Below are 24,284 nucleotides of genomic sequence, written 5' to 3'. Positions count from 1 at the left end.
CACACTATCTCCTGGCTAGAGACTTCTGGTGTTCCACAGAGGAAGAACAAGCCAGGTTTATGAAGTGCAGACTGCCCACTGTGATGTGAGTAGGACACCAAGCTATTTCTGTTTTTTCCTTGGAGAGTAGTGAGTGAAAAGAGCAGCCCTTTCGGAAATGATTTTCCAAGTGCATAAGTTATTCTTTCCCTTTTATCTTTTCCTATTTATAACCCTCTCCTAAGTTAGCCCCTCTGTCCTGAACACATACCAAAATGAATAATACTGGTGACGAATAACAGATAGGAGAAGAATGTATTCTTCTATGCTATGTTTTCACTCCATAAATCAAAGAGAAGAATCCTAAATTCTTGGAGAATTTTTCATCTGAGCAAATATTCAATAATGTGAAACTTCTTACCTCACAGACAGCTGCCTGAAGCATAGCATCAAAACCTCCTTCAGGTGTATCTATATTTCCAGAGATCTTCTGTCTGTGAACTGCTTTTTCAAACTCAGTGATGTTCTCCGTCAAAGACAGCACATGGATATACCCATGGGGAGGCATACAGTCTAAGTTGTAGTCACTATATGGGTGAAAAAGAAATGCAGATTCTGTTTTGCTATGCGTCCTTCAAAGATCCAAAATACTACTCATAGTCAGAGTAAAATTGTGTGGTTGATGTGAGAAGGGAATACGTTTTTTTTTTTGCCAAGAAAATTTTATTAGAGAAAATCTGTATTTTATAAAATCAGAGAAAAGTTCAATATTGGTGAATATTTCTTTGCATGTAGAAATATAATGCCTTGGTTGTCAAAACATAAAGAAGATTAAACATGTTTCTTTAATATAGGACACCTAAGGGCTTTTATTATGCTAATATGCACTGTTAATTTTTAAGAGGAGATGAGAATTTACAGTGATTTCCTATCACATTTGCCCATGGAACAGCTGAAAAACACTTTTTGGGAAATGTTTTTAGGAACTTAATTAAAATATTATACTACTGTTAGATATTTTTAAATATTTTCCTAATTTTAAAGTGATGCTTGGTGTAGAATTATTGATGAATGGTCAAAATTCATTAAAATTGTTTTGAGAATTCCATAATGTCCCCAAAGGTGAGGATCATTCCTCAGGTGCATCTGTATTCGGGGAGAAGGTGTGTGAAGCTCCATGTGGAGAGGCATCAGTCTTGTTCCTCTACAACAGAAAGCAGAGTTGTTTTGGTAAATTAGACTATATACTGTAAAGTGATCTGGGCAATTCATGAAAGTAGGAAAGAAGATGATAAAATGAAATGTTTTGTTAAGGAAGAACTGAACACATTTATATTTCTGTCTGAAAATTCAACAGGCTAAGTATCGTGTGAGAGATTATATTTTAAAGGTCTGTTTTCCTTTCATAGTAGGGAATATGCTGTTCCAAAATGATAAGAAAAAGGGCTCTTTCTAGCAAACAAATTCTCATCTTTTGACCTACCTACTACCCTCCATGTGCTAGCCGAGTTTTCTTTGAAATCACATCATAAGCAATGTAATTATAAACAGTCACAATACAGTAATGGAAATACAGATGCAATACTGGCAAAATAAGTACTTTAAATTTGATAAACCTTAATTCAGCAAATTTGGAGCAATCAAAAAAGGAATACATAATTTTCAAAGACGTATTTTATATATATATATGGTAGCCTGATTATTGGAGGTTTATCCAAAATTACTAATATTATTTGTGCTTTTTGTAATAGAAACTAAGTGAATGATATTTGAAAAAATATAAAGTAAAAAGCCACCCTTCAGTCTCAGAAGTTTTCAGATAGGAACATACTTCTTCTATACGTATTTTCATTTATCATTTAATTAAAACAAAAATATAAAATTTAGTAAGTCTTTGATTTAAAAACAAAATGAGGTTTTATAAGATTTTAAATTTGTTTAGCATTAGGAAGTCCATGTCAAATATTAGATACCTGCATTGATTATGAATTCTTTCTGGATGGATACTAATGTATGGTGAAACTGTTTTATCAACATATGAGCCAAATCCAAGGCGGAAGTCATGGGAGAAAAATGCCATTTTTCTAGATAAATCATTTCCAACAGAATTTAATTTTTCAATATTATTGTGCATTGATGCTGAGACATCAACCAGATAATAAAGATCCACAGGGTATTTCTTCAGAGGATGAATTTTCAGCATAAAATTAGCTTCAGCTCCTAGTTCAAAGAAAGACAAACATAGTATAGTATTCATTTTAAACATCTCAGTTTAAGCTATCAATAAGCCAGTCACATTTTAGGTATAGAACAATTATCACAAATTTGTGCATAATGAATGAAATTGGGAATATTCCAGAATAATTTCAAGGCAGTTTGGAAACCGTACCATCCCAGACATACCAATGTCTTAGTCTCCAACTTCTACAATGCATTTCTCATAATTCTATAGGGCAGATAGAGATAATAGCAAATAGACCAGCTCAACATAAATGTAATAGGGAATATATTTATCACCATATGAACCTGTATTTCTAGTGTCTAGTAAAGCACAGCACAAACGGCAAGCAGCATTCTATCATAAGAGAGAATAGGTGTCTGTGTTTGTTTTCAGGTCGCATTTAGATATGACGACAGCCAGAAAGGTATTCTAAGAAAATTTACCCCTTATTGGATGCAGGTGTAGATTCATTCTTTTGGGTTAAGGTATATTTACAAATGAGATGTGAAAGCTCTGGTACTGAGAAGTACATTAAGCTATTCAAAATAATTCCTACCTCCTCATGTTACTTGATTAGATTCTCCCCAACAGTTAGTTGTAAGAAGAAATGAGACAGTGGTCTGAAGAATGATACACAGCAGTGCCACATTGAGGACCTAGACAATGTAGGGGACAGCATTTGTCCAATGCATAATGGGTGCATGATAAACATATGTTGAAGAGGGATCACAGGGGCAAAGAAACTGGATGAGTAGAGAGGGTCACCATAAGGAGAATTGTTGGAGCCTCCAAAAGACAATTGTCTTTGCAATACAGTTTTATTTAGTTTTCTGTCCATTATCAAGTGATACAAGGATCTGGTACCCTACAGACTTAGTACTTCTGTATTTAACTTTTTAAAGTACATGATGAAAAGTTATCAATTTAAATACAGGAAGTTTGTGAATTTTACTTTTTTAAATAATAAAGCAAATGCTTGTAAGTCATTATTTATGTGTACATGGGGAATATTTTGAGTGTAAAATCTTTTTTAATAAATACCAATTTGTATACATAATTGGTAGCCTGATCTACTTATTAAAGGAATCTTACAATTTATCAAATCATATTTTCAGTCTTAATATGCTTAAAAATAGCAATATTTTTAAACTTACTTCACAAATCAAATGTTCTTCAGCCAGACTATGGAATGTATTAAATATAGTAAGGTTTTTTGGTTTGTAATATTAATTATGGGAGAAAGGGGCTATTTACTTATCCCTAATTTGCCTTTAAATGCAGGAAACTTCTTTATTATAACATTCTTGGATTTTCAGCCCAAGAGTTTGGGAGGAAAAATTGGGCTTGCATAGCCCAGCCCAGTCAACTCTTTCACTCCTTTTTTTTAGGAGTTGGGCTGCCTCCAGTGAACATATATTTGGCTCTGCTTTCCAAGTATCTGGTGAAAAATCCTGCCCATGTGGAAGTGTCCTGCAATTTGGGTAGAGAAGTTTAATTCAGAAGAATGATAGAACCTGGTAGACAGGGCTGGATGGATGAGAGATAGAAGTGGAGCATATTGGGGAGTGTGGTTCATGTGGAGGAGCTTGAATTTTAATGTGTGGGTCAGCATTTAATTTTTAATTTTTTTAAAGTTGTGTAGTTGTTTTTTAACTGTTGACTTGGACATATGGCTGAAGGCATTAGGAACTGGCCACATGGTATTTTCATCTTGATGGATCATTATAGTTTATGGTGGCTCTCTCTAAAGATGAATGGCTGCCTATTTTTATAGAGTCATCGAAAAATGTACCAGATATTCAGCATATTGTGTGAGTTGTTATATTATTGGTTGGTTATCTCAGCCAACAGGCAAGAGTCTACATAGCATCAGCAAAAGCACAGGCCTTGGAGGCCTGAGCTATTCAGGGAGCTCCAGTAAAATGCTAGCCACACAGGAGCCTTCAGCGCATGTCAGCTGCTCATAGCCTAGCAAGCGAATCCTAGTCTCACTGACCTCAGCAAAGAAGAGGGCTTTTAGGAAGCCTTGCCAGAGGGCTTTTAGGAAGGCCAGTCTCACTGGCCTCAGCAAAGAAGAGGGCTTTTAGGAAGCCTTGCCAGGCTTTTAGGAAGCCTGGCCAAATGGCCATGGTTAGAGGGTGCAGGCTGCTGTAGCTTGATTTTGATTACATAGATGCTGGCATTAGCACATGTACCTGGGTCAGTTGAAGACCTCAGCGTGGGCTGACACCTCAGTAAGATAAGTTTTCACTAAAGGAGAAAGAAGAATCTTTCTGTACACAGGCCTTTTACTCATCGCTGGAGAGAATGATAATCGCTACTTTTAAACTGCAAGGCACTTGAGTTTCCTAAAAGGTTCTAGCTTTAAGTAGTAAGCTTAAGGTGGGCAGCCCTACATAGGCTGACCCCAAACCCCACTCTGCTTGTTAAGGAAGAAGCTGAAGGGGCCAAGCTTAGATTACCACATTTTGCCCATGAGCCTGAGACACTCCCCACATTATGCTCGCAAGTTGGCTTTGGATTGGATAATTATAAATGATGGAGAAACCTTCTCCTGGAGGCAGTAGAAATACCTTTTCATGGGGACATGGATACCATGTTCCTGGATAAAATCGCCATTCAGTTCCTACTGGGGTGCCACCAACACTGGGCTCAAAGGGAAGATGACATTAAAGAGGTTTTGAACATATCGAATGAGAAAGAAACACATCTAAAAATAAGACAATATCTGTGGCCATCACCACTGTGATATAAATTCCAGCAGCAATGTCTTAAATGCTACTCTGAGAGAGGAGCTATATGGGGGTGGATTCTTTTAGTGGGCAAGAGCTACTAAGTGCAGTGATCCATATAAAATATTTACCACAGTATTTGGTACACAGTAAATATATAGACAGTAATTATTACCATTAGTATTACTAGATTCTAACATTAGATCTGTTCTAATGTTAGAACAGATGATAGATAGAACTGTTCTAACATTAGATAGAACAACATTAGGATAAGAACTGTTTATTCATCTCTGAACCCTCTGGGTTTGGTACATGCATAGCTACTCATAAATGTTCCTTAAACTATATTTGAAGAATATTTTGATACAGCATTTCAAAAGGCCCATATATATATATACCACAGTAAGAAGCTAATATTTATAACTTCTTTCCCATAGTTTAGGGAGATTTTAAATAGTTTCTCTCTATAAGAGGAAGAGTATCATCTGGCCCCAAAATATTTATGCCACCACTTACATTATCTCCAGGAAAGCTTCATCCCCATAATTTGAGATTCTAAAGGCTCAAATCCTATTCCTTTGATTAACTTTAAAGGCAAGAAAAGAGTCTGTGACATAGAATAAGAAAGAGGACTTGGAGGAAAGTTGAGACCTACTTAGAGCTATTGCCAATATTGGTTTGAATAGACCAACAAACTAAAGTTGTTCGAATGAGTTGTAAATCATTCAAATAATGGCGTGAGCATCTCTCAAGAGCTGGCTACAACAAACATGACTGGATATTAAGAAAATATAACTAAGAAATATTCTGCATAAGATGAAACTGAAAAACTATAAGAAAATATGGAGAACTGTAGCAGGAAGAAAGAGCTGCCAATTTCTATTCATTATCCTTGAGCAGGGGAAGGAGAAGGACCAAGAATAAGACTAGTTTGAAACAGCAAGGTACAGACTCCAGCACATTTCTGGATTTCTGTGTGGGATAAAATGGGGGATATGTGCTAGGTGTTGAGGAGGAAAACTGCATGACTATATATTTTTAGGTTTTTTGAAAAAAGTTTTGAATTCAAGAAGAATACCTGAAAAATCTTACATTTTAAATTAAGCTACACTAAAGAACTTTTTTTCTTTACAATATTAAAATGAATCAAGTTTGAAACCTTTTCTTCAATTAGTGAAGTACAAATTATACTAATCCTTGTCATATACATTATATTACTTCTGAAACAGAAATCGAGAATTATCTTCTCTCACCTATCTTCCTAAAGATTTCATTTCATTTCATTGTTCTTAGGGGACATAAACTAGGATTAGTCGCCTATTTCTGTTATTATTTTTCCATAAAATTGATAGGTAAAAATTTTAAAAAGTATGGTTTAAGAAGTGAAAAGTAAAAGAAAATATCTTTTAAAAATCTTATTTAAAATATTCAATTATAGATATTATATACATATTTTATATAGCCCTAACATTCCTTTAAAAATTTAGTATATGATGTAATAGAAATATTTTTATTTTTAAAAATAAAAACTTTAAAAAATCCTTAATAAATGCTACATTGAAGGTCATGAATTTTTATCAGGTAAGAATAAAGTGATTATCTATAAATAAATCTAATAAATCAAAATTAATATTAGGGAATAAATGTATTTTACACTTAGGTATTCATTATACCAGACCCTCAACTCTTATATATGTGTTAGGGTGCAAAGGACTTTTACATTGTAAGGACGGAGGTTCCTATATATCTGGAGTTGGTAAAATACAGCTTTATATATTATGCCCCAAAGCTGGCATGTCTTTGATGCCACGATGCACTTTTAGATGAACTTATTAAATCTATTTTAATAATTATTTGCTATATATGCAGATTATAAAAATATAGTTCTGTCATAGCTATGTTGGAAAGATAACATACACGTTAGACAGTTACACTATTTTCACACAGAAATTCATGAGGATTGGGGAACTGACTAAAATCAAACCCTATAATGATTGACATAGACATTAAGCATTTGTGTTTTGATTCTCCTACTCCCATGATCTCATTCATACTACCTTCACTTACTACCTCATGTTGACATCTCCAGCTTCTCTATCTCCAACCCTATCTCTCCCCGGAACTCCAGCCTCTAATGGATAAGTCACTACCTTAACTCAAGATGTCTGTTTGAACTCAGATTCACCCCCTCCACAAAGAGCAGCCTTCTCCACCTCACCTAGATGCTCGAGCCAGAACCCAGGTGTTCCCATACTCATCAATCACCAATCCCTGGGGATGAAACCTCCGGATTATCTCTCAAGTCTGGCCATTTTTCTCCTGCCTTGTTACCATTACTGCCATTGCTTATCTACAGCACTGAAATAACTTCCCAACTTTTGAACTGTTAATTTATAGTCTCAGGAGGATTCAGCCACCATTATGTCTACAGAAGAGAACAGACTAAATTCATTTAAGTGTGTAAATTTAAAAGTAACATACCAGTATAAAAAATGCATCTTGTAATTTTCAAATCTCAAGTATTTAAAAAAGAGCAAGACATTTTTAAAGGCTATTAGTCATATTTTTAGAGGTAAATAATATATGATAAGCCCCATCTGTAAGCTGTTGAAAATTAATATTCAGTGAGAAAAATAAGCAAATTTGTATGGAGGGGCAAATCACACACAAAATGGAGAGATAAAGATAGTTAATAAGCTTAAGAAAAATGTTCAAGCTTTCTAGTAATAGGGAAAAGACAAAAGAAAACAGCTAATGGACTAGTTACACTTAACAAATTGAAGAGATTAAAAAGAATGAGAATGGGTGAGGTTGGCTCTTGAAAGCCTAACTGGACATGAATTTTTCTTGTGAATAATCTGGTAATATACGTGACCTAGTAAATCTATTCCTAGGAATATATCCTAAGTAAATATGTTGTTATATATATGGAGAGATAGATAGATACATGTATAATGAGTATCACTGAAGATTTGTTTAAACAAACTGCATTTAAATTTGATTGGGACTGTCTTACATTTATTTATTTATTTATTTATTTGGTACGTGGGCCTCTCACTGTTGTGGGCTCTCCCGTTGCGGAGCACAGGCTCCGCGGCCATGGCTCACGGGCCCAGCCGCTCCGCCGCATGTGGAATCTTTCCGGACCAGGGCACGAACCCGTGTCCCCTGCATCGGCAGGCGGACTCTCAACCACTGTGCCACCAGGGAAGCCCTGTCTTACATTTATTGATTCACTTAGATTTTGTTACATTACTAGAATATATTTATAGAAAACTGTTATTTTTATAATATTGTTTTCCTATTCAGAAACATAAAATTCTTCTGCATCTATTCATACTGTCTTTTACATAGCACAATAGACTACATATTTTTTAGAAAGTTTATCACTAGGCAGTTTACATTTTAGGTTGCTGCTTTGAAATGATCCCTTTTTAAGTTATATTTAATACTATATAGGAAATTCATTGATTTTTGAATATTTAAAAAATTTCCTGCCATGGCCTTTTATTTTTTATTTTAATAGTTAGTTTTCGTTGATTTGCCTGGATTTCCAGGTAGACATATAATGATAATTTGCTTTATCTTTTCAAAATGTTGATAACTCGTATTCGGTTTTCTTGTCTGATTGCTTTTATGTAAAACTTTCAGAAGGATTTTTATACATATTAAAGAAGTATTCTTCAATTTTGGTTAGGGCAGGAATGGATACTAAATTTTTATTGTATGATTTTTGGCATCTATTGAGGTAACAATATATATTTTTCATCTTTTGGCAAACTAAGATGATAAAAATACATTAATTTTAAGACAATCAACTACCCTAGGTTAAATCTACTTGTACAGTGACATTGCTCTCATTATCACATGCAGTTTAATTTGATTTCTTAAAATGTTATTAGGGATTTGATACTAGAGTTATGATAAGCTTGTAAAAATTGAGTAGCTTCTATGCCTTCTCTAAAACCATGGAAGAGTTTATGCAGCATAGGGATAATGTGTTCCTTAAATGTTTAGGGGAACATGAAATCATTTCTTCCCATGAAAACATTTAGACCTAATGTTTTTAGGGGGAGTTTCTTTCATAATTTTCTTAACTTCTCATATCTTTATTAGGTTTCTTAGGGGTTTCCCTCTTCTTGTGTCAATTTTAGTCATGTATATTTTCCTAGAAAATTATCTTTATTATCACAATTTATATATTTTACCACATTTAATACATTTTACCATTTTTAATATTTTCTTAAATTTTTTTTTACCCAATATTTGTTTCTCTGGTTATGGTCTGTATAATCAGGTCATTTGCTTTTTGTCCTTTTTTCTTAATTAGCTTTGCCAACAATTTGTCTATTTCATTGGGCTTTACAAATAACCAGATTTTGGATTTATACGTTCATTTTACTTTTTTATTTCTATTTTGCATTTCATTTTGTTTTTTTTCTTAACTTATGAATTTCTTCCTCTTGTTTTCCTTATGGTTATTTTGCTTTTGTTGTTCCTATACCTTTATCTGGATGCTTCATTCTTCTTTAATAATAAAAACATTTAAAGTTTTGAATTATCCTGAGAGCAACTTTGAACACATCCCATTATGTTATGATGTGTGTTGTTATTATTGTTATTATCACATAGTCTATGACTAGAGTTTTGATTTATTCTTGGAGATAGAATTTATTTAGGAAAAGCTTTTCTTTGTTTCTCTGTTATTTACTATTTGTTTATCCTCTTGTATTGATTTTAAATTTTATTGCGAGGTGTTCAGAGATGTTGGCCTATAAAAACAGTTTCACTTTTTGGAGTTCAGTTTTTTTATATAAAATATAATTAATTTCTAAAAATATTTCATGGCCTTTGAAAACATTATATATCAAGGATTATGGATTGAATTTTGTCCCCTCCCTCCCCCTCCAGCCAAATTTCTATGTTGAAGCCCTAACTCACAATGTGATGGTGTTTGGAGATGGAGCCTTTGGGAGATGACTAGATATAGATGAGGTCCTGAGGGTGGGGTCCTCATGGTGGATTCAGTGCCCTTATATGTAGAGACAACAGAGAGCTCCTTTTCTGTCTGTCTGTCATTCTCTCTCCCTCTCCAGAAACCGAATCTGCCAGCACCGTGATCTTAGATTTCCTAGCTCCTAGAACTGTGAGAAAATAAATTTCTGTTGTTTAAGCCACTTAGTATATGGTATTTTGCTATGGCAGCAATAGAAGTTGGCAAGTGTCATAATCTTACCAACTTAGTTACTTTAATTTTTGTGTACCCCTTTCCAGCTGTCACTCATTTATGTCCATACTAGGCTGTATAATTGTTGGATATGGTGAAGTGCACAGTTTTAATTGGAAGCTGGGAATATGCCTAGGGCCAAGAAAGAAATGGATTTCGTTACTTTGGTAATCCAAGAGTCTGAGAAAAATAGCTCAGCTTTGGAATTAGGAGGTCATATGTCGATAATGGATATTCAAAAGTTTAATGACAGGACAAGACCACCCAAAATGAAATAATTATGGCTTGAAGTCAATTGCATACCACTTAAAACTAAATGTATCTAGTTGAGTGATGCATATCTTTGTACCTGAACTTATCTTGCCATATGTAGTTAGTTCATTGGGATTCTCTGGCACTGGAGAAAATGAATAATTTCCAGTGGCCTGCTACATGTGCAATACAGTGGTGTGGAAGGACAAGTATAAGAGAAGTATTGGAGGAAAAGTGTATGTTACTCTCAGGGACCAAAGCAGCTCAAGTTAATTATGATAATTATGAATTACAGTTTTCTGTTTAAAAGCTTATCACACAGGCTCTAAGACTTAGCTTAATTCACATCTCTTACTAATTAATCAACTAACAAATTCAGAAAACACTTATGGAGTGCTTACCACATGCCAGCACCCTGTTAGACATTGGAGAAACAGAGTGGAATAAACCATGTTCTCTTTCTTCCAGAGTTGGCAGTGGCATAGGAACACAATTACAGTACAATGTGATCAAGTTTGGAAACACATAATTATAATATAGTGTGGTCAGGTTTGCAGAGAGTGTCCGAGGCCACACAGCTAGCTATAGGCATAAGAAATACTAGAATTCTGATTTCTTGATTCTGAGCCCACTCTTATTTCTACTGCAGCAATACTGCCTGCCATAAAATGTTAAATATGAGCAAATAAATCTAGATATAATTTCAAATTAAGAATCGTCATTGATTTATTTGAAAATAACCATACCTTGACGTAGCTGAATCAGCACTTCTCCTGGTGTCACCTGGGTATTGATTTCATTTTCACTTGGTGTTACATGCACAGATGGGTATTCTATCAAATCAATTGAGCAGCCTTTGTTTATTAAATTGGAAACAATATCACAACGTTCATTCTTTGATCCACCTGAAATGAAATCCTGTTTAAAAGAAGGAAAATCACTGATGTTTTTAGTGCATTTCATCTCAGTTATAACCAAAGAAAACCACATAACAAACACTGCAAAGAAGCCATCTTCCAATATTGTACAAATTATACAACTATTAAGAAAAGCTGCATGTTTCCAATAAGAATACTGGCAAATTTGTCTTAAATAAAGCTTTAATTTCTAAATCTTATTTTGAAAGAAGAAAATGAATATTAAAAAGGAGATTTAAACTAAGTACTTTAAATATTGTTAACTGATCACTGTAAAATTATACCAACTTAATTCTTTCTAAATATTTTTCTTTGGAAATACTGCTCCAAAAGAAAATTTAGCCAAAATAGACCATTCAGTGTGGTTCCACATGTAAGCTTCAGTTCTCAAAGAATCCAACTGGTATGTTTACTATATACTATTATGTTTGGAATGTGAGAGCAAGTCCTTAGAAATCACATGCCTAATTAGGTACTGAAAATTCGTAAAAGAATGAATTGGAAATCTATATTTCTTAGACTAAAAATTCCCTGACTTCTTATACACGTAACAGCCTGTAATTCAGTAAACCAAGGAAGATGCTCATAATGAAGCTGGGAGATATAAAAGTGTAGCTCAAATTCTCCTGATTTTGAACAGAATCATGAACTTTCATTACCATTCAGCACTGGTTAGTTGATGGTAATCCAATAGCCATCCAGTAAACTTGGAATTAATGGAGCAAGCTTAAAATATAATTTATCTTGACTGAGAAAGATTTGATATTTTTATTTTTGAATGTAACCATTCAGGTTTTTTCCTAAGAACAGGAAATGTATTGAAAAGTATAGAAATATAGTTTATTATATATAATGTTGGCCTGAATTATTTGGGATATTTGCTTACATATTGGCTGGATATTTGCTTAGTGATCTTCCTGGATGTGGCTATTTTGATCTGGCATTCAGTCATTCCTCGTCTAGTTCAACCGATACAAAGAACTGGGTTTCTGATCAGTTACTCATTCAATCAAAGAATGTTGACTGAATACTTACTCAGGGACAGTAGTTTGTTAGGTGCTGAGGATACAGACTGGAACACGACAGATAGAGTCCCTGTTATCAGAGTCAACAGACCATCAGTGAATTCAGCCATTAAGCAAGTAAATGTAATTATCATAGGCATTAAATTTAGGGGACGCACAGAATGTCATAGGGTTATGGAGAAAAGAGATTATATTCAAGTTTACTATTACTTGAATATGAGATCATTAATTATGAATAAGGAGATCCTTGGCACTGGTGAGGAATTAGATGGGATGGTGGTAGGCAATATAAAAACATTCATACAAAGATTTTAATTTAATTCTTCTCTCAATTTAGAAAAAGGGTTGGAAAACTAGAGACAGTGGGACAAACACAGCTCACGGCTTGTTTTTGTATGGCTTGAGTGCTAAAAAATACTTGTTACATTTTTTAAATGCTGTAAAACAATAAAAAAGGGGAAGAAGAATGTACAACAGAGATAGTATGTGGCACAAAAAATTTTACTATGTGACCCTTTACAGTACTGATCCTGAATTAGAGTGTGGTGCACAGTTGTAATATAAATATAATTAAAAGACAAAAGAGAGGGCTTCCCTGGTGGCACGGTGGTTGAGAATCCGCCTGCTAATGCAGGGGACACAGGTTCGAGCCCTGGTCGGGGAAGAGCCCACATGCTGTGGAGCAGCTAAGCCCGTGCACCACAACTACTGAGCCTGCGCTCTAGACCCCGAGAGCTACAACTACTGAGCCCACATGCCACAACTACTGAAGCCCGTGTGCCTAGAGCCCGTGCTCTGCAACAAGAGAAGCCACTGCAGTGAGAAGCCAGCGCACTGCAACGAAGAGTAGTCCCCGCTCGCCGCAACTAGAGAAAAGCCCACACACAGCAACAAAGACCCAACACAGCCATAAATAAATAAATAAATAAATAAATTTGTTTTAAAAAAAGACAAAAGAGAATATGTTCTTTTCAATCAAGAACTCCAGGTGTCATTGGTGAATGACTTCATGGGAATAGAAGAATTCGATTTGCCTTGCTATTGACCATACACCTAGATTTTAGCCTGAAGTTTAAAATGTTTAAAGCCTAAATTTCTCATTTCCAAGTTTATCCTATCTGTTGTTAAAACTTAGAGGTTCTGAATGTGAGATTTAGTTTTTAAACAACTTGGAGCTCCTCAGAGAAAGGTGGCATATACTGCTAGATATAAGGGGCTGGATGGGGGATCTCAGCTGTCCCAGAGCCTGGGGAATACTGAGGGCACATAAGGCTTGGTACATGTATGCTTATTCATGCCTCCCATGAAGGCCACAGACCAAGGGCCACATGTGTTTTAATTTAATTAACTTAAGTAAAAACTGCAAGCCTTCAAATCAGGAAAGGAAATAAAGTACAAATAACTGATTTTTCTTTTCAGCCGGAAAATTTTGTGATTTGTATATACAGAATGAAAAAGAGGGGACGGTGGTTAATTCACTGCAACTATATATCAAGCTATGCCATTTGACCTTTAAATGTCAAATCATTTTGCTGAAATAGGCAAAAAAATATCATTTGTTTTGCAGTGTCTGAATCAGCATGGCTGTTTTTACTCTACTGTAAAAACTAAGTTAGAAAAACATTGCTAATTTGACAATTAGGTTTGAAAAGGGAAGAAAAGATCGTGGCATCAAAATAAAGAATGGAATGCTGCCCCTACCCACTGTGACCTAGTTTCCACTCTGTATAAAAGAAAAGAATTTGAAACCACACCCTTTTAACTTTTGGTGTTTTGTGTCATTTTAATGTCTTCTAATTCTTATATTTTACTTTTTCTACAAGAAATACTCAAGCAAACTTATACTCCAGCTGTCTAAAACCTATTTGAGAATGAAAAGCCCAGGTTAGAAATTTACCCTGGTTGGCTTCTCATCAGTTGTTACTTTCATCCATTTAATGTAATAGTCTGGAGATAAAAATAGGAAGAGGTTTTTCTCCTACTCATTTCTGAATCTTTCTAACCTCCAAGCCTGGCAATCTGCACAGAAATGAAAGAATTCTATCATCTTCCTTTTTGACAGTGAAGGCCTTTGTATTGTATTTTAGTTTAATTATGTTCCAAGGCTGCCCTGTAAACTTCTGGCTATGTAATCACAACCTGTATCTGACATATCAGGCAGAAGAGGAAGAGAAGTCTTCAAAACTTTCACATATGTTAAGTCTTTTTTTTTCACATATGTTATGTCAAGTCTTTCACATATGTTAAAAGGAATGTGAGGCATTGAACTAGGTAATATTGATACAATTCTGTCTATCCTAAATATTTTCCAGTTCCTTTTATGTAGCATGGAGAGAAAGAGAAGTCAAAATATATAGAATGGCAGATTGACATGCTACGCAAGAATGCAGACAAATTGATCATACTCTGTGTAAATTTTCTAGTGCACTTTTACTTTTGACCAGCTTTGAGAGTTATACAAACCAGGCTTAAGTTGTTCATGTTTATCTTTTCTAATCATGAACAGAGAAGAAAATGCATCTTTCTTTCTTGTCCCTCTACTCTTGCTGGCTAAGAAATAAAACCATCAGTTGCATATGTGACTAAATGGTGGGCAATCTTTCAAAATTAACCATTGCATTTTTCCTTTCAGTGGTGTCAGGTCAGCATGTAGGGAGTGGACAGCTCCTTCTGTTAATGATATTGCCAGTGACTGAGTCCTAACATGGGTTGCTTCCCCTGACGTTGTATTCTTAACACAGGCAATTTTCTTAGATTCCTAAGTCTGAATGAATTGCTCTAGAGTCTCACCATAGCTCTTATAGTAACTTAAGCAATGCCTGTGTGCCAAATGCCTCCCACATACAGTTTCATTTAAACTTCACAACAGTGTGTCATAGTTACAGTTATTATTTCCATTTTAGAGCTAGGGAAAACTGAGGTTCAGAGTGGGTCGGTTAACATGGCCAAGTTTACATAGTTGGAAATTGATGGCACTGGGATTTGAATCCAAGTTGATCTCACTTGCGCACTGCAACGAAGAGTAGTCCCCGCTCGCCGCAACTAGAGAAAAGCCCACACACAGCAACAAAGACCCAACACAGCCATAAATAAATAAATAAATAAATAAATTTGTTTTAAAAAAAGACAAAAGAGAATATGTTCTTTTCAATCAAGAACTCCAGGTGTCATTGGTGAATGACTTCATGGGAATAGAAGAATTCGATTTGCCTTGCTATTGACCATACACCTAGATTTTAGCCTGAAGTTTAAAATGTTTAAAGCCTAAATTTCTCATTTCCAAGTTTATCCTATCTGTTGTTAAAACTTAGAGGTTCTGAATGTGAGATTTAGTTTTTAAACAACTTGGAGCTCCTCAGAGAAAGGTGGCATATACTGCTAGATATAAGGGGCTGGATGGGGGATCTCAGCTGTCCCAGAGCCTGGGGAATACTGAGGGCACATAAGGCTTGGTACATGTATGCTTATTCATGCCTCCCATGAAGGCCACAGACCAAGGGCCACATGTGTTTTAATTTAATTAACTTAAGTAAAAACTGCAAGCCTTCAAATCAGGAAAGGAAATAAAGTACAAATAACTGATTTTTCTTTTCAGCCGGAAAATTTTGTGATTTGTATATACAGAATGAAAAAGAGGGGACGGTGGTTAATTCACTGCAACTATATATCAAGCTATGCCATTTGACCTTTAAATGTCAAATCATTTTGCTGAAATAGGCAAAAAAATATCATTTGTTTTGCAGTGTCTGAATCAGCATGGCTGTTTTTACTCTACTGTAAAAACTAAGTTAGAAAAACATTGCTAATTTGACAATTAGGTTTGAAAAGGGAAGAAAAGATCGTGGCATCAAAATAAAGAATGGAATGCTGCCCCTACCCACTGTGACCTAGTTTCCACTCTGTATAAAAGAAAAGAATTTGAAACCACACCCTTTTAACTTTTGGTGTTTTGTGTCATTTTAATGTCTTCTAATTCTTATATTTTACTTTTTCTACAAGAAATACTCAAGCAAACTTATACTCCAGCTGTCTAAAACCTATTTGAGAATGAAAAGCCCAGGTTAGAAATTTACCCTGGTTGGCTTCTCATCAGTTGTTACTTTCATCCATTTAATGTAATAGTCTGGAGATAAAAATAGGAAGAGGTTTTTCTCCTACTCATTTCTGAATCTTTCTAACCTCCAAGCCTGGCAATCTGCACAGAAATGAAAGAATTCTATCATCTTCCTTTTTGACAGTGAAGGCCTTTGTATTGTATTTTAGTTTAATTATGTTCCAAGGCTGCCCTGTAAACTTCTGGCTATGTAATCACAACCTGTATCTGACATATCAGGCAGAAGAGGAAGAGAAGTCTTCAAAACTTTCACATATGTTAAGTCTTTTTTTTTCACATATGTTATGTCAAGTCTTTCACATATGTTAAAAGGAATGTGAGGCATTGAACTAGGTAATATTGATACAATTCTGTCTATCCTAAATATTTTCCAGTTCCTTTTATGTAGCATGGAGAGAAAGAGAAGTCAAAATATATAGAATGGCAGATTGACATGCTACGCAAGAATGCAGACAAATTGATCATACTCTGTGTAAATTTTCTAGTGCACTTTTACTTTTGACCAGCTTTGAGAGTTATACAAACCAGGCTTAAGTTGTTCATGTTTATCTTTTCTAATCATGAACAGAGAAGAAAATGCATCTTTCTTTCTTGTCCCTCTACTCTTGCTGGCTAAGAAATAAAACCATCAGTTGCATATGTGACTAAATGGTGGGCAATCTTTCAAAATTAACCATTGCATTTTTCCTTTCAGTGGTGTCAGGTCAGCATGTAGGGAGTGGACAGCTCCTTCTGTTAATGATATTGCCAGTGACTGAGTCCTAACATGGGTTGCTTCCCCTGACGTTGTATTCTTAACACAGGCAATTTTCTTAGATTCCTAAGTCTGAATGAATTGCTCTAGAGTCTCACCATAGCTCTTATAGTAACTTAAGCAATGCCTGTGTGCCAAATGCCTCCCACATACAGTTTCATTTAAACTTCACAACAGTGTGTCATAGTTACAGTTATTATTTCCATTTTAGAGCTAGGGAAAACTGAGGTTCAGAGTGGGTCGGTTAACATGGCCAAGTTTACATAGTTGGAAATTGATGGCACTGGGATTTGAATCCAAGTTGATCTCACTTCAGAGCCTGCTTTGTCAACACATAAATTAGACTACCCTGTACCACATAGAAGAATATTTCGGGATATGAACAGCCAAGTCATTTCTGGATATTTTCTGAGATCCCCTTCTGAGGATTGGACCAACAGTAGACACCTCTGGAAGCCCCCCTACGTTTCCTCCTTGGCTTACCTCCTTCCATTTGACCACCCATTCCTCTGAATACACAAAATCCCTCCTCCGTGGCAGGACTGACATTGCTACTCCCATAACTGTGACTCTCCAGACTTTTCATGCCAGTAGAGGTGTGAGATGGAGAAGGGTGCTCTCTGTAAACAGACATTCTATATGGCTGGCATGCTGCATTTAGCTGGTAACTGGGTTTCTGAGCCATCTTTTGAAAATCCCTTTAAACTATAGTCACTAAAGTTCTCAGGAGCTGAAGTTAAGTCGGCACAATCTTCACAACTCTAATCTTCCTTGGTCATGCAGTAAAGATCTAAAATGGAGTGTTGGGTGAGGGTCAGGAAATATCAACATATCAACAAATGTAAAACATACCTGACAAGGAAAAACTGGAAGTAAACTTCAAACTCAAGGTTATAGGGATGAGGAAAGGGAGGCTCAGAGAAAAGCGTGAATTCTGTCTGGTCATTTGGATCATAGGAGGGAATGAGATTGGTCCTGGAAACTGTGGAATTGTCCTCTCTATGACATTGCCTGGCTCCATGGGTTCTGGCAAAGCACTGCCTGGTTTTGAGTGACATCTGATTTTCTGACAGATAAAGCCCAGAGTACATCCAGGAAGCCTTTGGGCTGTCAGTAGGAGGGCTGCTTACTTTCAGAAGACATGGCTACTGTTTCATGATCCCCTCCCCTGCCTTTTTCCTGACTTGTTGCATAGAAGAAAGTAATGTCCATCATCCTTTGCTACTTTTCATATTTCTGTTTCCTCTTGGGGGATGTATAAAAGGACAAGTAATAACAGGAGATATTGGAAAGATAATGGTAGGTACAGTTTTTTCAGCTAAATCAGAGGCTGCAAAAGCTAGAGATTTCTCTTCATGTCAAGCAAAAGTCCATTAAAGGTCTGTTTGTTTCACTTCTCAGGAACTACATAAATAATTGTAAAGTTACCTAGGCAATCTCATAAAAGAAACCCCAAATTAGCAGTTGGCTCCCTCATTGAAACTTATTATATAAGGTAGTTTTGATTGAAGATTACCAACAGAAGAAAAAACTCAATACAAGTTTAGAGCCAAGAACGAAGGAACACATTATAATCGTTTTACTAAAAAGTTATTATTGGGATATGTTTCTCTTTATTTGACTATAAAAACACAAATTTTGAAGAATAAACATTTTCTGGTTATTCTCCATGTAACAGAATTTAATGTACACAATATTGCATGAATAGGGTCACATGTCAAAGAAAAGCATCCCATTTTGCATAAGTAGCCAGTGAACTGATGTACAGTGTTATGAAATGGAGCAAATCACTTATCTCCAAGTATTTCAAATAAAAACAAATGAAATGGAACAATAAATTAGCTTGCTTTTCTTTAATAAGCAAGCACAAGACAACGATCCAACTTGGATATATAACCTAATGCCCCAAGCTGCAGCAAGAATTTCACACAAAACCTACTGACCTATCAAAAGTTACTATCCGTGTTTGCCAATTCTCTCTATAGAACAGATGGAAAACATAAAATGGTTTGCACTTCATTTCAAAATTACCATAATTTTCCTAATAAAAAGGTTATACTTATATTTAGCCAGATATGCTGTTTCCAAGCATGAAACCAAAGAAAATTTTCCTGATGCTCAGCAGTATCTTTCTTTTTCCTGATGCATCTTCAAGGCACAGAATATTAGGTCAGTGAAATCATGCTAGAAAGAAGGTCAACTTTAAGGAAAAGAGAAAAGAGCAAAAAAGGAAAGAAAGAAAAAGGCACACCTCTTGAGCACACCATCCACATTCCGGACCCAGCGCAAGGCACTTGGTGCAGGACACTGCATTCGAAGATGCACATCTATTGTCTTCTGTAATGGAGGATAAAATGAGGCATTACGGTTTACTCTGATATTGGGAAGTATGTGCAATTCTAGACCAAAATGTATTTTGAAAACCGAAATAAGCTGACCCATAGTTTTAAGTACATGACATCAAAAAATATATAATTTCTTTGGGAATTGTTAACCTGATCACTGCAATTAATATGTACCATATTTTCTGGATAGCTATCATCTGGTTTTATAAAATTAGGGAAAAGAAGGTGATAAAAATATGACTTTAATTAGGTTTTGGGGTTTGGTTTGAAATTCTGTTGCAATGGCAGATGATCCTCCAAATTTTTTAGTGTGCTAAAGTTTCACTGTAGTTCATATTATCTGAACCAATGAGGTGTTTTGGGATCTAGAATTTTTCTGTAAAAATAATCATATACAGACCTCAATCTCAACATGTAAATCCATATTGAGTCATAGTGAATGAAGTTTCTGAGAAACATTCTTGATGGACATACACAGTAGTTCACTTGGTAATTCTGACTGCATTAATATTGATTATTTTGGCATGAAGAATATCAGAACCAGACAAAATGGCAATGATTCAGTATTTTAGAAGTAAAGTGATTAAAATGAATGAGTTGTTTTAGTTAACCTAATTTAATTTCTCTGACTGGACCACTTTAAGATTATGACCAATTCACTTTTCCATAGCTACCCACACTTGCCTGTTATGTGTTAATAACATAGTTGTGCCTGGATCCTATTTACCTTTATCCTTCTAGCCACTATCTACTTAGATCATTAAAAAGAGGCTCATATTACAGACTTAAACACATAAAATATAATAAAGAGTGAGTCATAAATTATTTTATCATGAGGTTTTAGTGGAACAATCACATGCTTCCCATACTCCATCCTTTACAATGAAATGTCCCAAGGACATGGGAAATCACAGCATTCTACCCATCTCACTTACACACACACAGTAAATAACATAGACATCCTGGCTTTAAGTAGTTCACAGTCCAGGTGAGGTGAAAACTGTATAAGCAAACAATAAAATACAGGGTGATAAGCATAACAAAATATCACCAATGCACTATGGGAATATGGTGAGGATCTTCTCACTCTACTTAGAGGGAAGGGCAGGGGTCAGAGAAGAGGGCATGTTTACGGACGGCTCCCCAGAGGCAGTGATACCTAGTATGTCTCTTTGCCCTCTCATTTTGTTTCTTCTCATTTGTGTTCATCTCTTTTTAAAAAATGTAATAGGCATGAAAGAAGACTGTGTGTGTGCCCAATCACACATGCATATCGAAGTTTGAAAGGGGATAGAGTCTACAAAATCTCTAGATATCCCCATCTAATTGGTTTCTCTTTTTTCTTCTCCCTCAACTTGCCCCAACATTCGTGAAGACAGGGTTAAAACGGTTCTGACCTGGAGGTGGCATGGGATGGGCACTGGCAGTGAAGAGAGAGAGAGGAATACAGCAGAGTAAACATAGCAGAGAGGTGCATTGGGATATTGGGAAGTATGTGCAATTCTAGACCAAAATGTATTTTGAAAACTGAAATAACTGGGGTGGTAGTGAGCACTCTTCCCTGTATTTCCCCAGACACCAATGAGTTAAGCTAAAAGCATTCTTCCCTAACATCTCATTGTTCTATTATCCTTCTCTTCTGTCCCCTTCATCCTTTGTCCTTGGCTTTACATCAGCTATTAAAATACACTATCCAAAACATCTTCCCTGATCTAGATGCACTGCACTGGCCTAGAATTTTCTTCACTGGCCTAGAATTCCAAGGACTAAAAAGTAACTAATGTTTGGGCTCTCTTTACTACAGTGTGGTCACCAACTATGAAGACTCCATAACCTAAAAATCTTCCATCTGACATCCTCCAAAACTGTAAAACCTGCTTATTCCTAAAGTATTCAGAAGAGGAGTGACCTTTTCAGTTTTGTTCTCAGAAAGCAAATCAGTTTAGGTCTAGAAATCAAGCACATTTGCAGACCTAACTTGACCTTTACCAACTCTTAAGCTTGACCCAGCTGGAAGATGGAATTAAGTCTATTTCAGATCAGAGTTGACCAAGCCTTTCACTGAATAGTAGGACTTTTGCTCTGGCAGTTAAGACTGCAGTCTCCTAGAAGGGAAGCTGCAGATTCTATGACTTTGGTCTTTGTTTCTAATGGTTGTCTGACTCTGTCTTAAGTTAACCTGGTTCAAGTTCAAGTCAGGCTCCTACTTCTATAGCACATGTAGTAAATAATGAATTTATAAGCAAACATCTGTTCTCTCTGAATCTTTTTTTAAAATTAATTAATTAATTAATTTTCGGCTGTGTTGGGTCTTCGTTGCTGCGTGTGGGCTTTCTTTAGTTGTGTCGAGCGGGGGCTATTCTTCGTTGCAGTGTGCGGGCTTCTCATTGCAGCTGTTTCTCTTGTTGCGGGGCATGGGCTCTAAGCACGTGGGCTTCAGTAGTTGTGGCACGTGGGCTCAGTAGTTGTGTCATGCGGGCTCTAGACCGCAGGCTCAGTAGTTGTGGTGCACGGGCTTAGTTGCTCCGCGGCATGTGGGAACTTCCCCGACCAGGGGTCGAACCTGTGTCCCCTGCATTGGAAGGCGGATTCTTAACCACTGCGCCACCAGGGAAGCCCTGTTCTCTCTGAATTTTGCTTTCTGTTTTCTTTTAAACGTTCTAGTGCCAACCTCCGTTCTCAAACTTCAGACACCTAAGAATGATGACCAAGGGACACAGAGACTTTGGTTCTGTTACTACTTCCCAGGTTCCAAGGCTGACATTTCTCAGAGTCTATTTAACTACAGGAAAAATGATCCTGTTTAGATGATATGTTTATTAATATTATTTTGAGGATGTTTAATCTACAGAAGTGAAAGGAGAAGAAAACGGACCAGGAAAAAAATAACCTAAAGATAGTAGAAATTTCAACGTTTAGCCTGGGATCTTTCCATAAGTCACGTGATCAGATCAAGTGAAAGTTCTAGGAAACATTTCTAATGTTTTTCTGATCTAAAGTCTACACCACAGAATTTCAACAAAATTTAAAGGATGTCCATAGTTATCTGGAAGAATGAACTGAAAACTGATAAAGATTATCGTCCGTGGTATTTAGAATCAATCATTCTAGATCCTCCTGTCACTCCTAGACAGAATGATTTGTAAAAAACGCAGAAATGCATTTTTTCCAGAAAGCATCCTCTTCCTAATTGCATTTACTATACAAATTAAATTAAACTTGGATAATTATATAAAACTGCTTCCTTTAAGAAAAACAACAAAATAAACACTGTTATAATGGATATGTAGTCTACTTTGATAACAGTCAAAACCAGGCAAATTGAGCACATGTAGAATAAAGTTTGGAGTATAACTTCAGGGTTTCCTTGTTCTAGGTGTATATCATAGTCATGTAAATTTTAGATATCTTCAAAATACATTACCTGATGACTGAAAGTTCTTGTGTATATGACATTTAATGTGTTATCATTTGATATAAAAGTTAAAACAAAGAAATAGATTCATGTTTTAATCACTTGTAATTATCTAGTTATTCCAAGTTTTGACTGAGGAACTGTTTCATAAAGGCCCCTACAAAAATATAGGGAGGGAGGACATGGTTTAGGGCTCCTTCTTTGAAAATCAGGCACAGGAAACAGAACCAAAGTCACAGTTAAATTTCAATAGGGATTAAGTAAAGGGGCAAGGGAGAAAAGGTGGAAGCGTGGGAAGCTCTTTGGAAAAGATGGATCTGAGTAGGGAAGCTTGGAAGAGCTTAGAAATGTATTACAAGGTTGGTTCAGTGGGTTGTGTAGGCTTCCTGGTGGAGGGGACTAGTGCCTGTGTTCTGGTGGATGAGGCTGGATCTTGTCTCTCTGGTAGGCAGGTCCACGTCTGGTGGTGTGTTTTGGGGTGTCTGTGGCCTTATTATGATTTTAGGCAGCCTCTCTGCTAATGGGTGGGGTTGTGTTCCTGTCTTGCTAGCTGTTTGGCATAGGGTGTCCAGCACTGTAGCTTGCTGGTCGTTGAGTGAAGCTGGGTCTTGGTGTTGAGATGGAGATCTCTGGGAGATTTTCGCCATTTGATATTACGTGGAGCTGGGAGATCTTCTGTGCACCAGTGTCCTGAAGTTGGCTCTCCCACTTCAGAGGCACAGCACTGACTCCTGGCTGGAGCACCAAGAGCCTTTCATCCACACGGCTCAGAATAAAAGGGAGAAAAAATAGAAAAGAAAGAAAGAAAAAGAAAGAAGGAAGGAAGGAAGGAAAGAAAGGAAGAAAGAAAGAAAGGAAGAAAGAAAGAAAGAAAGAAAGAAAAGAAAAGAAAGTAAGATAAAATAAAGTTATTGAAATACAAAATAAAAAATAATTATTAAGAAAAAAAGGTTTTTTTAAGTAAAAAAAAAAAAACAAAAAACGGACGGACAGAACCCTAGGACAAATGGTGAAAGCAAAGCTATACAGACAAAATCTCACACAGAAGCATACACATACATACACATACACACTCACAAAAAGAGGAAAAGGGGAAAAAATAATATATCTTGCTCCCAAAGTCCACCTGCCCAGAGATAAACCCACACACATATGATCACCTTATCTTTGATAAAGGAGGCAGGAATATACAGTGGAGAAAAGACAGCCTCTTCAATAAGTGGTGCTGGGAAAACTGGACAGGTACATGTAAAAGTATGAAATTAGAACACTCCCTAACACCATACACAAAAATAAACTCAAA

General features: G+C 36.0%; 1 protein-coding gene across 1 annotated transcript in view; it reads right to left on the bottom strand.

The window, feature by feature from the left end:
• ITGB8 (integrin subunit beta 8) overlaps positions 1–24,284 on the bottom strand; it is a 98,288-nt gene that overhangs the window by 42,381 nt on the left and 31,623 nt on the right. The window contains exons 2-5 of the mRNA XM_024129089.3: positions 19,473–19,558; positions 11,158–11,329; positions 1,953–2,199; positions 401–566 (exon numbers count right to left, since the gene is read on the bottom strand). Coding sequence (XP_023984857.1) covers positions 401–566; positions 1,953–2,199; positions 11,158–11,329; positions 19,473–19,558 — 671 coding nt within the window. The remainder of the gene's footprint in view (positions 1–400; positions 567–1,952; positions 2,200–11,157; positions 11,330–19,472; positions 19,559–24,284) is intronic.

This window comes from Physeter macrocephalus, chromosome 5 (assembly GCF_002837175.3).
Source record: "Physeter macrocephalus isolate SW-GA chromosome 5, ASM283717v5, whole genome shotgun sequence".
NCBI lineage: Eukaryota > Metazoa > Chordata > Mammalia > Artiodactyla > Physeteridae > Physeter > Physeter macrocephalus.
This window is presented reverse-complemented; position numbering and strand designations above follow the sequence as displayed.